Source organism: Brachyistius frenatus, unplaced genomic scaffold (genome assembly GCF_029030835.1).
Source record: "Brachyistius frenatus isolate BFR_SWC_R1_liver_20210118 unplaced genomic scaffold, ASM2903083v1 Contig_23, whole genome shotgun sequence".
Taxonomy (NCBI): Eukaryota; Metazoa; Chordata; class Actinopteri; family Embiotocidae; genus Brachyistius; species Brachyistius frenatus.
Genome location: NW_027210622.1, coordinates 2,666,498 through 2,679,202, shown reverse-complemented (window position 1 = coordinate 2,679,202; position 12,705 = coordinate 2,666,498). Strand labels below are relative to the sequence as shown.

At 45.8% G+C, this 12,705-nt stretch overlaps 1 protein-coding gene across 9 annotated transcripts in view; it reads right to left on the bottom strand.

The window, feature by feature from the left end:
* The window catches only part of grin2bb (glutamate receptor, ionotropic, N-methyl D-aspartate 2B, genome duplicate b), a 98,486-nt gene that overhangs the window by 6,589 nt on the left and 79,192 nt on the right, over positions 1 to 12,705 (bottom strand). For all 9 annotated transcript variants that reach the window (XM_069697340.1, XM_069697341.1, XM_069697336.1 and 6 more), the window contains 3 exons: positions 11,225 to 11,454; positions 9,676 to 9,836; positions 7,932 to 8,119 (listed from right to left, as the gene is read on the bottom strand). In XM_069697340.1, coding sequence (XP_069553441.1) covers positions 7,932 to 8,119; positions 9,676 to 9,836; positions 11,225 to 11,454 — 579 coding nt within the window. The remainder of the gene's footprint in view (positions 1 to 7,931; positions 8,120 to 9,675; positions 9,837 to 11,224; positions 11,455 to 12,705) is intronic.

The following is a 12,705-nucleotide window of genomic DNA, read 5'->3' as shown; positions in this document are numbered from 1 at the left end:
TGGAATGAGAACCAGCTGTGCCAGCTGAAAGAGGTGTAGTAGTGGGAGGTGACTGGAGGTGGACAGTGGAATGAATCCACACCCTAAACACACAGACCAAAACATAGAACACATGACAGACAAAAACAAACAGGTGAGAAGGCAGGAAACATGAGGAAAAGGGTTATCAGGGAAAACAGAGGTATCGACAAAAAGGGACAGGCGGAGATCCTAACAGTACCCCCGTCCCAACGGGAGCTTTCATGCGAACCAGCAGGCTTGTCAGGGTTCTGGTGGTGAAACTCACGGTACAAGTCGGGATCCAGAATCCAAGAGCGGGGAACCCAACAACTCCCCTCCAGGCCATAACCCTCCCAGTCCACCTGGTATTGGAAATCACGGCCCCAGCAGTGGACATCCAAGAGGCAACGTACAGTATATGCGGGGCCGCCATCAATGAGCCGGGGGGGAGGAGGAGTTTCGGCCAGAGGGCTCAGAGGACTGGAGGTTATGGGCTTCAGGAGGGATACATGGAACACTGGGTGGATTCTCATAGAGTCGGGGAGCTTGAGCTTGATGGCTACGGGGTTGATGACCTCCACAACGGGGATGGCCACTAAAAGGTCTGACGGAGCCAGGTGATGGTGCGTCGGATACCTGGGTGGCAGGACATCCCGGAGTCATGGGCCCACAGCACCACCAGAGAGCGGACGGGGGGAGGCACAAACAGGTGGATAAGAGGTCCACCTCCGGGGTCCGACTGGGGGTCCCGTACAGCGGATTCCATCTCCCAGGTGAGGGCCCCTAGCACACAGGAAGGCGGGAGTATTGTATCAAGCACCAAGTCTTTGTCGTCTGGAGCAAACTGACGGGAGAAAGCATCAGGTTCAGTGTTCTTATGATGGGGGCAGTAGGTGATGGTGTAACTGAAACTGGAGAAAAATAACGCCCAACGGGTTTGGCGGGAGTTGAGGTGTTTGGCTGTGTGAATGTATTCCAGGTTCTTGTGGTCTATCGAGACATCGAAAGGGTGCACCGACTCTTGGTTTCCCACATCATAGTTCCTCTCAGCTGGAGACAGTTGGCGAGAGAAGAAAGCGCAGGGACGAAGCTTAGAGTCCGAACTAGAGTGTTGAGACAGTACCGCCCACACTCCCGTGTCCGAGGCGTTCACCTCCACAATGAACTGAAAGCTGTCGTTGGGTTGGATGAGGATGGGTGCTGATGGGTGCTGAAGCGGACCATTCCTTTAGGGAACGGAACGTCTGGTCAGCTTCTGGAGTCCATGTGAAAGCTATCTTTGAGGAGGTAAGTCTGGTGATGGGGGGGCAGCCGTCTTACTATAGTCCCGGATGAATCTACGGTAAAAGTTGGCGAACCCAAAAAACTGCTGGAGCTGTTAACAGGTTGAGAGTATTGGCGACTTGGTCACTGCCTTGACCTTCTCTGGGTCTGTTCTGACCTGACTCCTCTCGATGATAAACCCCAGGAACTGAACAGACGAAATGTGGAATTTGCACTTCTCCACCTTTACGAACAGTTGGTTCTCCAGGAGGCGTTGTAAAACTTGACAGACGTGGTAGTAGTGTTCCTGGAGGCCAGATGAGGATATCAGGATATTGTCAAGATAGACAAAGATGAAGAGGTTGAGGAAGTTGCGGAGGACGTCGTTAACCAGGGCCTGGAACATTGCAGGAGCATTGGACCTGATGACAAACATAATGTGGCCGGAAGGAGCAGGCGAGATTGGGGGTGGGGTAGTCCTTGTGAATCACTCGCCAGTATCCCCACATTTACTGGTGAGCTCCCCCTTTTGGCCAAACAGGACATGACTAGATGAGGTGTCCAGGGTCTCCGCAGTAGAAACAATCGCCCGAACGGAGGCATCGCTCTCTCTCCTCACGGGAGAGACGAGCCCGTCCAAGCTGCATGGGCTCCTCAGTTGAGGTGGATGGAGAGGCCGGGGCAGGAGAGAGGAAAAACAGGGCTTCTTTGTCGAGGTGGAACCAGAAACTGAAGGTGGGAGGTGGAGACAGTCTGGTGAGCTGGAGTTTGGGACCTGTAGTTCCTCTCCATCCGACGCTCTCGTAGCCGATTATCCAACCCCATAGTGAGGAAAATCAGTTCATCCAGGGACTCCAGTTCATCCCGAACCACGAGTTCATCCGTGATATTGTCTGGAAGACTGTGCAGGTAAACCCCCATTTGAGCATCCTCGTCCCAATCCGGCCATAATCCGGGAGAGTTGGATGTCAGGGGTCAGGAAGCAAAAAGTAAAAATATTATTCTTACTTTTATCATATAGTCTCCCTTTGGAAATGATTGTAACGCCATAACATATCAACAGTTCGAGTACCTGCCCCCGACTCAGGGAGGATCCTCCTCGAACTAGTACTCGAACTAGTCTGTAAAGGGAGAAAGTCAAGGAGACCCGTGTAGGCAGGTGAGGGTGTCCCTGAAATTCTCAGAGGCCGAGACAGGCGAGTCCAAGCTGGCTTGAGGGAAGACAGGTGGTCTCTGAGGACCGACGCTGAGCAGGGGGCTGGATACCTGGTGATTTCCGTGGACCGATGCAGGACAGCAGGCCGGGTTGACTGTGTGGTTTCCTGTGGACCGACACAGGACAGCGGGCAGGGTCGACTGTGTGGCTTCCTGTGGACAGGATTGCCAAGACATGTCAACTGGTGATCTCTGTGGAACGACACAGGATGACTTCTTCGTGCAGGCGATCTCCGTGGATCAACACTGGACGGCAGGTACGTACCACAGAGTAGCAGACACACTGGCACACAGGTAGGACTGTGGCAGGCAGGAGACATACAGGGGGTCAGAACCGGAATGGCAAAACAAGCAAATGGCATGAGAACCAGCTGTGCCAGCTGAAAGAGGTGCAGTAGTGGGAGGCGGGCAGTGGAATGAATCCACACCCTCCAGACATACCAAAACATAGAACACATGGCAGACAAAAACAAACAGGGGAGAAGACAGGAAACGGTGATCGGGAAAAACAGAGGGAACGACAAACAGAGACAAGCGGAGAGCCTCACACTTCCAGTCTGGCACTTTAGCCTTCCCCATCTTGGTGTTTTTAGAGCCACAAGTGACCATATTTGGAGAAGCTGGGGAGAAGCGGGTGATTAATCTGACTGAACACCTGAGGACACGATGCACACTCACCTATACCAGCAAACTGGGGGGGGGGGGGGGGGGGGGGGGGGGGGGGGGGGGGGGGGGGGGGGGGGGGGGGGGGGGGGGGGGGGGGGGGGGGGGGGGGGGGGGGGGGGGGGGGGGGGGGGGGGGGGGGGGGGGGGGGGGGGGGGGGGGGGGGGGGGGGGGGGGGGGGGGGGGGGGGGGGGGGGGGGGGGGGGGGGGGGGGGGGGGGGGGGGGGGGGGGGGGGGGGGGGGGGGGGGGGGGGGGGGGGGGGGGGGGGGGGGGGGGGGGGGGGGGGGGGGGGGGGGGGGGGGGGGGGGGGGGGGGGGGGGGGGGGGGGGGGGGGGGGGGGGGGGGGGGGGGGGGGGGGGGGGGGGGGGGGGGGGGGGGGGGGGCCCCAGGCCTGTCAATCAAAACAGACACGCCCCCAACATACAACTCTTTGAGGTCTAATGTCTAATTAATAATATAATTATTTTCAGAAGGACAAACAGTACACTGATCAGAAGGACTGAATTTAGCAAATAACATCATAATGACTTTACTGACTGGGTATTTCATGACAGAAGTTGACACTTTGTGAATGGGAGTGTATTGTAGCCAGAGGTTTTGTGGAGCCAGCCCCTGGTGGCCTTCAGTAGTATTACTTTTTCAAGCATTTCTGTATTGGCTTCACTTTTTACTTTTAGAGGCTACGTTCATTTTTATATGCAGTCCATGTTTAAAATCTGTTCCAGAGTGTTCAGCTTCTGGCAGACGTTCAGGTGTGACACAAATGAATCTTCTCAACAGTCTGCAGTGACAAAGACATACAGTTAGGCCAAGACACAAGCTCTCCTGAGTGAACGCTCACTGCTATTAAATCTACAGTACAGTATGTGCATGTTTTAGACTCAGTGATGTGAAGCAAATGGAAATTAACCAATAGTTAGATCAATAAGCAGAATCTAAAATTATCCTCCCTCCATTCATATTCATCATCTTTCCCATGCCTCTTCTCCTCCTCCTCCACCTTCATTATAACATACAGCACATACAGTGTAACATCATGTTCATATCTTGACTTCCACAGTATGCGACAGATATGAGAAACATCGCTGAGTCTGATCTCTTGACTGGGACTAACGTATGTGTGCTGACAGCCAAATACTCTGCATGAAGTAATGAGAGGTAATGTCTGATGTGTTGGCTTCATGGACACAGCTGACAGGACAATATGACTTCACTTCCAATGGGCAAATTTGAGCAGACATGTCTGAATTTTGGGAAACACACACTCAGGCATGCACACAGTCACATGTCACAAACATAGCCCATGTACATGCCCACATACAGTACATGCACAGATTGTCACGTTAATTAACATCACTCAGGAGGTTTGTCACAGTGTACGTCGAGGTTTGAGTCAACCTGACTGCTACAGATCTGATCCAAGGTGAATGTTCTCTCTGTACTGACCTCTTTATCCATCACAGACACCAGAATGGAAAGTGATAGCACCTTGAAGGCCACCATCTGAGTGTATGTGTGTGTGTGTGTGTGTGTGTGTGTGTGTGTGTGTGTGTGTGTGTGTGTGTGTGTTTGTCAGCGTGCTGTGTAGTATATGATCTGACAGGTAGTGCGCAGCGTGGAGGACACACTCTCTCTGGAGGTGGAGTGCTACTGTAGGTGTACTCTCCAAAGGCAAAGATTCACATCAGGAACACTAGTTTCTTTTATACGTCGCTTTTCCTGAGACTCAAAATGTAAAAGTCATGCCTAAACAAAGCATGGTGACACATGTAAAGAGCCTGTCCTACACACCATAGTGTGTAGGACAAGCTCTTTCAATAAGCAGCCAGATAAGGACCTTTTTGATTTTTCTATGACCGGCAGGAGGCTGCCTGGCATATGTGTGATATCATAAACAAAACTAAGGTATAAATCTGTAAGAAAATAGGAGTGATCATCTTGATTTGTAGACCATCTTTGGGTAACCTTGGAGACAGGATAGGATGGGGACTGGCAGGATCAGCGAAATGCTTTGTGTGTGTGTGTGTGTGTGTGTGTGTGTGTGTGTGTGTGTGTGTGTGTGTGTGTGTGTGTGTGTGTGTGTGTGTGTGTGTGTGTGTGTGTGTGTGTGTGTGTGTGTGTGTGTGGATTAGCAACAGTACATGCTGAGGATTGACTGCAACAAGATCACACCTGCTCTGCACCCGCTGAAGAGAAACTCATGTGAGCTCAACTAACAACAAGGTTCAAAATCTCTTTGATATTATATATCATATAATTACATATCATATTGTGAGAAGTATTTCTAGTCATTAATTGCCCCCCCCCCCCAAGGCACAAGTGATTTTCATATTTGGCCACCTGATTAGGATTTAGGGGGATAAAATGGCATAAATGGAATATAATATTCATAATTTTGTTTTCGTAGGTATAAAATCATCTGAAACAAAACTTTGCTGTGTTTTAATTACCTTAGAATGAACTGAAGAAGAGTGAATAAAGAAACAGTAAAGCAGTAAAGTTTTCATCAGTTTTAGAACGGGACCGGAGTGTATATGATACATGATATCCATCCAGCTATAGTCCAGCATTTTCTTGGGGTGCTTCGGCTACGCCTAAAGCCCCCCTTTACCTTTTGTACCTAACTGGGCTTATTCATATAAAGAAAATATAGATTGTAGTATTCGTGGCTGGAAGAAAAACCCCAGCTGATGGGGTGTCTTTAATGGCTGCTCAAAGCATGAAAAAGGCAGAAAGTTTGACTGTACTTAGTTTTAGAAGAGCTAGTTCAGGTCATAAAAGAGAAATTGTATTCATGAATCTGACAGGGGGCTGCATTGTCTGAGCAGACAGATCTGTTTAAACTGAGTGGGAGAACTAATTTCGCGTTAGGCCCTCTTCACAGCTGACATTAATAACAAAACAGGCAGCTTGTGTGTTTTAGTGTTAGTATATGATGTAGTGCTGGCTACAGAACGTAAACATATATGTCTTTATAGCATACAGAGCAGGTGCATGTGCCTGTTCCTCAAATAAAAACAGCATCAAAGTGGCGAGCCTGACGTTTAATGTTTCAAAGTAACCTCTGACAGTGTGAATGAGTGATTTGCCATCAAGGACTCCTGCTGGTAGTTTGCAGCCACACCCTACTCATAAAGAGGTGCAACGTTTGCATCCGTACCATGTGGCCAAACCACCTCAACTGGCCCAGTCCTGTCATCATGAAGAGGCAGCAGCTCGACACAGAGGCCCTCGTGGATCAGTGCACAGGTCATTCTCTCAGTGATGCCAGACACCCTGCTGGCTTCGTTTGGTCGCTGCCCAAAACACACAACAACAGCTGGGGCCCAAAACAAAATGCAACCTACGAACTAAGAGCTCTGTGCTCTGCGGTGCACACAGTATGTCATTTCACACACTGTCATCACTGTTATTTTTCAGTTGCAGTACACAAATGGGACACAGACCTCAGATTCACCCTCCTCCATGTATAAATATTCACATGGCATAGTCTGGCATATGAACTGATGCTAAAGCAATAATTTATATAAAGACAAACGTGCTGTTTACAAGTACTCACGGTAGCCGACTCCTGTACTCCCTGCACATCTCTTATCAGCCAGTGAAAGTGGTAAAATGTTTAAAAAATGCATGCACGCTTTTCAAAAATGTAGACTGAACTTTATATGCTTTATGTCTGTGTCTTCTAAAGTGAATTCCAGTTCTCACAGAGAGCAGCTTCTGAACTGCACACCAGCCTAGACACTCAGAGATTTCACTTAAATATATCAAACAGGTCCAATAAATTGTGAACCAAGAGTCAAAACAAATTGACAAACATCATAATCACAAACACTCTCATTTTATGTCACTCAAAAATGTAAATGACTTCCTCCTTGCTGAGGTGCTACAGTATAGAGTAGGTCTGAACAAATAAAAATATATTCAAGGTTTTCCTGTTAAAGTTATTTTTCCACATCACCAGTCTTCCTCTCCATAAGGCCTGTTCCCTGAAATCCATGTGACACTGTAGAAATACAGTATGTCAATCACACCAGGCCAACAAGATCCAGAGGCTTCAGCATTTCAAGACTAATCTCATCCACAGAGTTCCTTCTACCTACCTTCAGTTAAGGTCAATATTTCCCTTCTCTGCCAAAACAGCCTTTACGGTGTGCTGCCAGAAACTCCTTAGCTACCAAATAAACAAACTTTCCCCACATTCGAGCTTCCACTTCTGCAACCACAGTAGCTGCAGCCTCTCAGGCCTGCTGGTGCTTCACTGTTGATTAGGGACTACACTGTGCAAGTCTGGCTCATGAGGCCTCATCCTGTAGCTCGATAGCCTCGCTGACTGCTGGTTTTACACCAGCAGGGTCTTGGGTTGTCACCGGCCACCTTCTGAGTCACAGCTTCTTGAGAGTCGATGATTCCAACCTTATTGCTTGGATGACTTCATTTGGTGATCTCAACATGAATGATTGCTGCACTAATGAAGGCTTCAGCAGCAGTTTCTTAAGAAATATTGGACCCATTTGGTGCATCTGTAATATGGCTATCACAACATAACATTATTCTTCTCATATGACAGACTCATGGTTACAGGATGCTCATTGTAAGATTATTTCATTACAAAGGTAACACATCATTATCTTTAAAAAGTATACTATAATACTATTTGTGATAGTAAAACAACACTTATCCAACCCATTATTGAGTTCAAAACCGTTCTTATTTAGATACTAGCATATATATTCTGCTTCTACATTATAAACATGTATGAGCACAAGTATAATCCCCAACAACTCACCATCTCCAAACAGCATTAAGATAGCCAGATCCACGGCTCGTTTCCAGCCTGACTCCTTCTGGATTGCGATGCCGTAGCCAGTGGTGGCGAACACTTTGCCACTCCCGATGGTGACCAACTTACAGCCTTCATCTCTGCCGGCCATGTAGTTCAACACCGCAGCATCATAGATGAAGGCATCCAATTTACTGTGGAGCACCATTGAAGGAAAATGTGTCAAACTTTTTTTTAATTAGGTTACAGAGCCAATTTTTCCATAAATGATAACTGTGTAGCGACAGCGTCCAAAATCCCTTCACTGATTCATTATTCCCACTTGAGTTTGTAACAAACTGAGATTTTAGAACGCTTATGAATCACCATAATCTGAATGCTCGTTGACATGTAACTTTGCTCAATTTTACATTTCACAAAAGACAGCTCCTGGTTTCTTTGTAACTGCAGTTACTTTTGTCAGTTTAATTAGTTAGTGTTAATATTTGTTGATTTCCTGAAGTAACCATTTAATTTAAACCACAGTCAATATAAAGTCACTGTTCATTAAATATAAGAAACTGCATTCTACATTTTGACCTGCTGCACAGCAACTGAACACCAGTGCACCAATTAAGCTCTTTCTCTACTGTAGCTATAATAAACAACAAATTGCAAAGCTACTTCAAGGAAACTTACTAGGAAATATAAAGTGTTACCAGGTAAAACATTGTATTGAGGGAATTTTAGTAAAGCGTAGAGTGCATGCTGTGCACACTTTACTTTTTGATTTAATGGCAAGAATTTCTCAGGGTTTTATTATAGCACAGAGATAGTTCACCTTCATCAAACAAAATGCTAAAAATGAAGTACAGGAAACCAGGTATGGGGTCATTTTGGATGCAATAACAAACTACTCTATTTATTTTTATTCTAAGTTTCTTTTATTTTATATAGATCTTGTTGTCATGGAGATAGTTTAGGTATTGTCATGTTTCATGCAGTTAAAACCTAAACCTCTCCATGATACCTAAGCAACTGCATCCTGATGTGAAGACATGTCGGAAACAAGTAACTTGTATTGATTTCTATTTTGTTAAACTCCTGTTTCCAACATCAACACTGAGTCTTCGAGCGTGTGGATTGTTTAGATCGAATTACTAAACTGATTATGTGACAAGGTGATTCAGGATCTGGGCAGCATACCATCTCAGTCAAACAATTTTCCACAGAAAATCCTGTATTGCATTCTATCCATTAAAATCCTGAGTGAGCTGACAGATAAATTGATATGACAGTCTCCAGCTTGGTGACAAACTACCATCAGAGCTGCCTCAGGGCTCTCCCGGCTGCTATGGTCATTCAACTCTCAGCAAACATCAGAGGCACACCACCACTTTGCTCTCTTATGTCTTCAGCAGTGGTTGATGGAAACGTTTGGAGACAGGGAGACAGAAAGACGAGTAAATTTAGCTAGCTTGTAGAGCAACCACAGGCTTCGCTGCTATTCTGGGTGCCGGTAGCAGGCAGATTCGCAGCTCTGCTGGTTGCCCACCCACATTGCCCAGAATGCTCCCTCTTCCTCTGTCTCTCTCGCCTTATTCCTTCATCATCTTTTCTCTGAGTTGCATCAGTGCAGGACCTCACAGCTCCATTAACACTGTCTCTTTTCTCCCTGATGAATCCCTTTCAACTCCATCTTTCCTTCCCCCCCACCCCCTCCACACACACACACCCTCCCTCCATCCCCCTCTGTGTCTCTCCTCCTCACCCAGCCTTCAGACTGTACAAGGCTTCATCTACATTCTTCTGGTGGAAGCTGGTCATGTAGGCATGCATGTCCCGGTAGTTGTTGCGGATGTTGCGTTCTGTACTCCCATTGGGCACCGTGCCAAACCGGAATGGCGGCGAGAATTCGTTAGGCTTCTGGAACTGTGGTGGGAAAAGAAAGCAGATGGAGAAACCAACAGAGAAGTGCTCGTTAGCATGGAAGAGGAACTGGGCCACATTAAATAGCCTTTTATGCACTGTCAAGCAGGAGGTTGTGCTTTAGGAAGCGAGTTATGCTCAACAGACAGGGGAGAATCTCAGGAGGCATTTAGACAAACATGTAGTTGACACAAGGTCAAGTTCAAGATAAAGGTCCACCACGCAGACCAGAGGAACAAAAGAGTTGAAAAAATTAGGGGAAGCAACTATCGTATTGATCCATTTATTTACTCAATTAACTGATTGTTTAACCTTCCTGCTGCGCTCGGGTCTTTCGTGACCCGTTTTCACAGCCTTTTTAATACAACGAAAGACCAGAGTACAGCAGGAAGGTTAAAATAAAGAAAATTCAAAAATATGATCACATAAGAAAGACATAAAAATAAGAAGCTGGAACCAGGTGCATTTTGCATTTTGAAATGTTTGCTTGAAAAATTACTTTTAATGAATAATCAATAATTCATACAGCAAGAGATTCATTTTCTGTTTTCAGTAAAGTGAATAATCAATTAATTGTTTCTGTCCAAAATGACCCAATTGATTGAGGAGGAAAATAAACAAACAGCATTACAAATGGGTGCAAGGCTGATCTTTAGTATGTTTATTATCAAAATATACTTCAACAAGCTGATTGAACAGGAAACTCCTGTTATCCTGAAAACTAAAGCCTGACAGATATATCTATATATATCTTTGTATACGTTGTGCAATATGAAAACTTTTTTGCAGAAAATAATGCAGTAAAAGAGGCTTGGCATGAATTACAAATTGTTCTATTTGTGTGTGTGTGTGTGTGTTTTCTTTGTTTGTTTTGTAATTATCCATAATTATTATTAATTAGTAATTACCCCCAGTAAAGTGCACTGACGTCAGTGTGGACAATAAACTATAAAATATTGTGATTCCTTTACATCTTTGTCACGTCTTTTAAGTGTTTGATAACCACATTTGAGGGATCCTCGCAAAACATTTGTGTTTAGAGTATATAGATGTAAAGAATCTCAAAAACATTTTTTTACCACCTAATATATTGGGATAAAATTTAAAAAAAAAAGTATTATTCAGGGTCTGTTTAAAACCTCATGTTTCTATTGAGAGGGCAGAGAGGTCAAAGTAGCTAAAAAGGTTTATATATATTTGAAATGTGCCAACTACCAAAACCATGAACATTTTTGATCAGCCAATCCGCCATATCAAGCTGAAAAAACATTTGTTGCATCCAGTCAATTATGAACTCTCCCTCAGACTCGCTTTCACATCATCCCACATAACATCCATTCACACACCTGCTCCTCCACCCCACAACCCATTACACTGCCTTGCAGTCACACCTTTTTGTCTGACAGGCCCGACACCTGGTCCACATACTCCTCCTGGATCATGAAGGCAGCTAGGTTGGCAGTGTAGGAGGCCAAGAAGATGACAGCGAAGAAGGCCCACACTGACACCATGATCTTACTGGTGGTACCTTTAGGATTCTGCACGGGGACAGAGTTGTTGAAAACTAGACCCCAGAGCAGCCAGATGGCCTTACCAATGGTGAAGGAGGGACCGCCGGGCTCTGGGAGACAGAATGACAGAAAGGGAGGGGCCGTGCAGAGGAAGATGACACAAGGAAAGGCGATCAGTTGCACAGGTCACAGGTACTACATCGCTTTATCTGCATTTACTCATGAACGCCATTGTGGGAGGCATTCATTCCATCCTTTAGTTTGTCAGTGATCGCAGGATTTGCCATATGGTCGACATCCGCTCTTCCAGCCACTTCGGTGACAACCTACTGTTACAGACCAACTCTGTTCCACCTACCTCTATGCCAGTATCATAAGGTGGCTGTAAGGAAACTACTGTAAGCTGTGTGGCATCAGCGATGGGGAGAAAGAGAAATGGGGAGGAGGGATGGGGCAGGAAGCAGGCTACAATTATGCTACAGCTGGAGCAGCAGTGTAGGACAGCAGCATACGTAACCTAGCGATTAAATCACACAACCCTTACATTGTTGATGTGCCCAATGACATTCAGAAAACAGTAGTGTAGAACACATAACTCCAAAGCACTCTGTCCCCTCTGGTTCTTAGTAAAAAAAACAACAACCTGTGAGCAGCAATATAACACTTATCTGACTTTATCTTGAGTGGCTGCCGTTGTGGCAGTCTAATTTCATCCTCCGAGTTGAACAGAGCTGGGCGTATAAAAGCAAGAGAAACAAAATAGATTGAATCTGAACCATTGATTTTGATGGGCAAATTGATTTGAACGGCCTGCAGGAACTGCATTTGATTCATCAGTGTAGTGCTGTTCCACACTGTCAAACATCGTTAAACCTGACACGTATTTTTAATGTATTGTAATAGATCTACTTAAATGTATTCATTGGTTTTACAACTCTAGGTGCGGTGGTGTAACACTAGTGTAATATTTGAGAATAGCACAATAAAAAAAATGTTGTAATATGAGAACAAAGGAGACTCTGTTCACACAGTGGTGCTAAGAGTACTTAAGATCACCTATCTGGTTCTTGTCAATGATCCTTTTCATTAGTGAAGGAGCTTAAGTGACTGTAGATGTAGATAAACACTCAAGGACATCAAGTAGGAAGTCCCAGCGCTGCAGTTGTACTAATTCAGAAGGGATTGTCAAGGTAGTTTAGCACCTGCAGAGCTCAGTTTGAATGGCGCATTCAAGGTAACAAAACTTGCCAAATAAGTCTTAGTTTTAGCACAACAGATTTCTTGAAAATGTACCTCATTTTCACCTTATTGCAGCTTAGATTGACTCGGCCTGCACTGTGTGTGTGTGTGTGTGTGTGTGT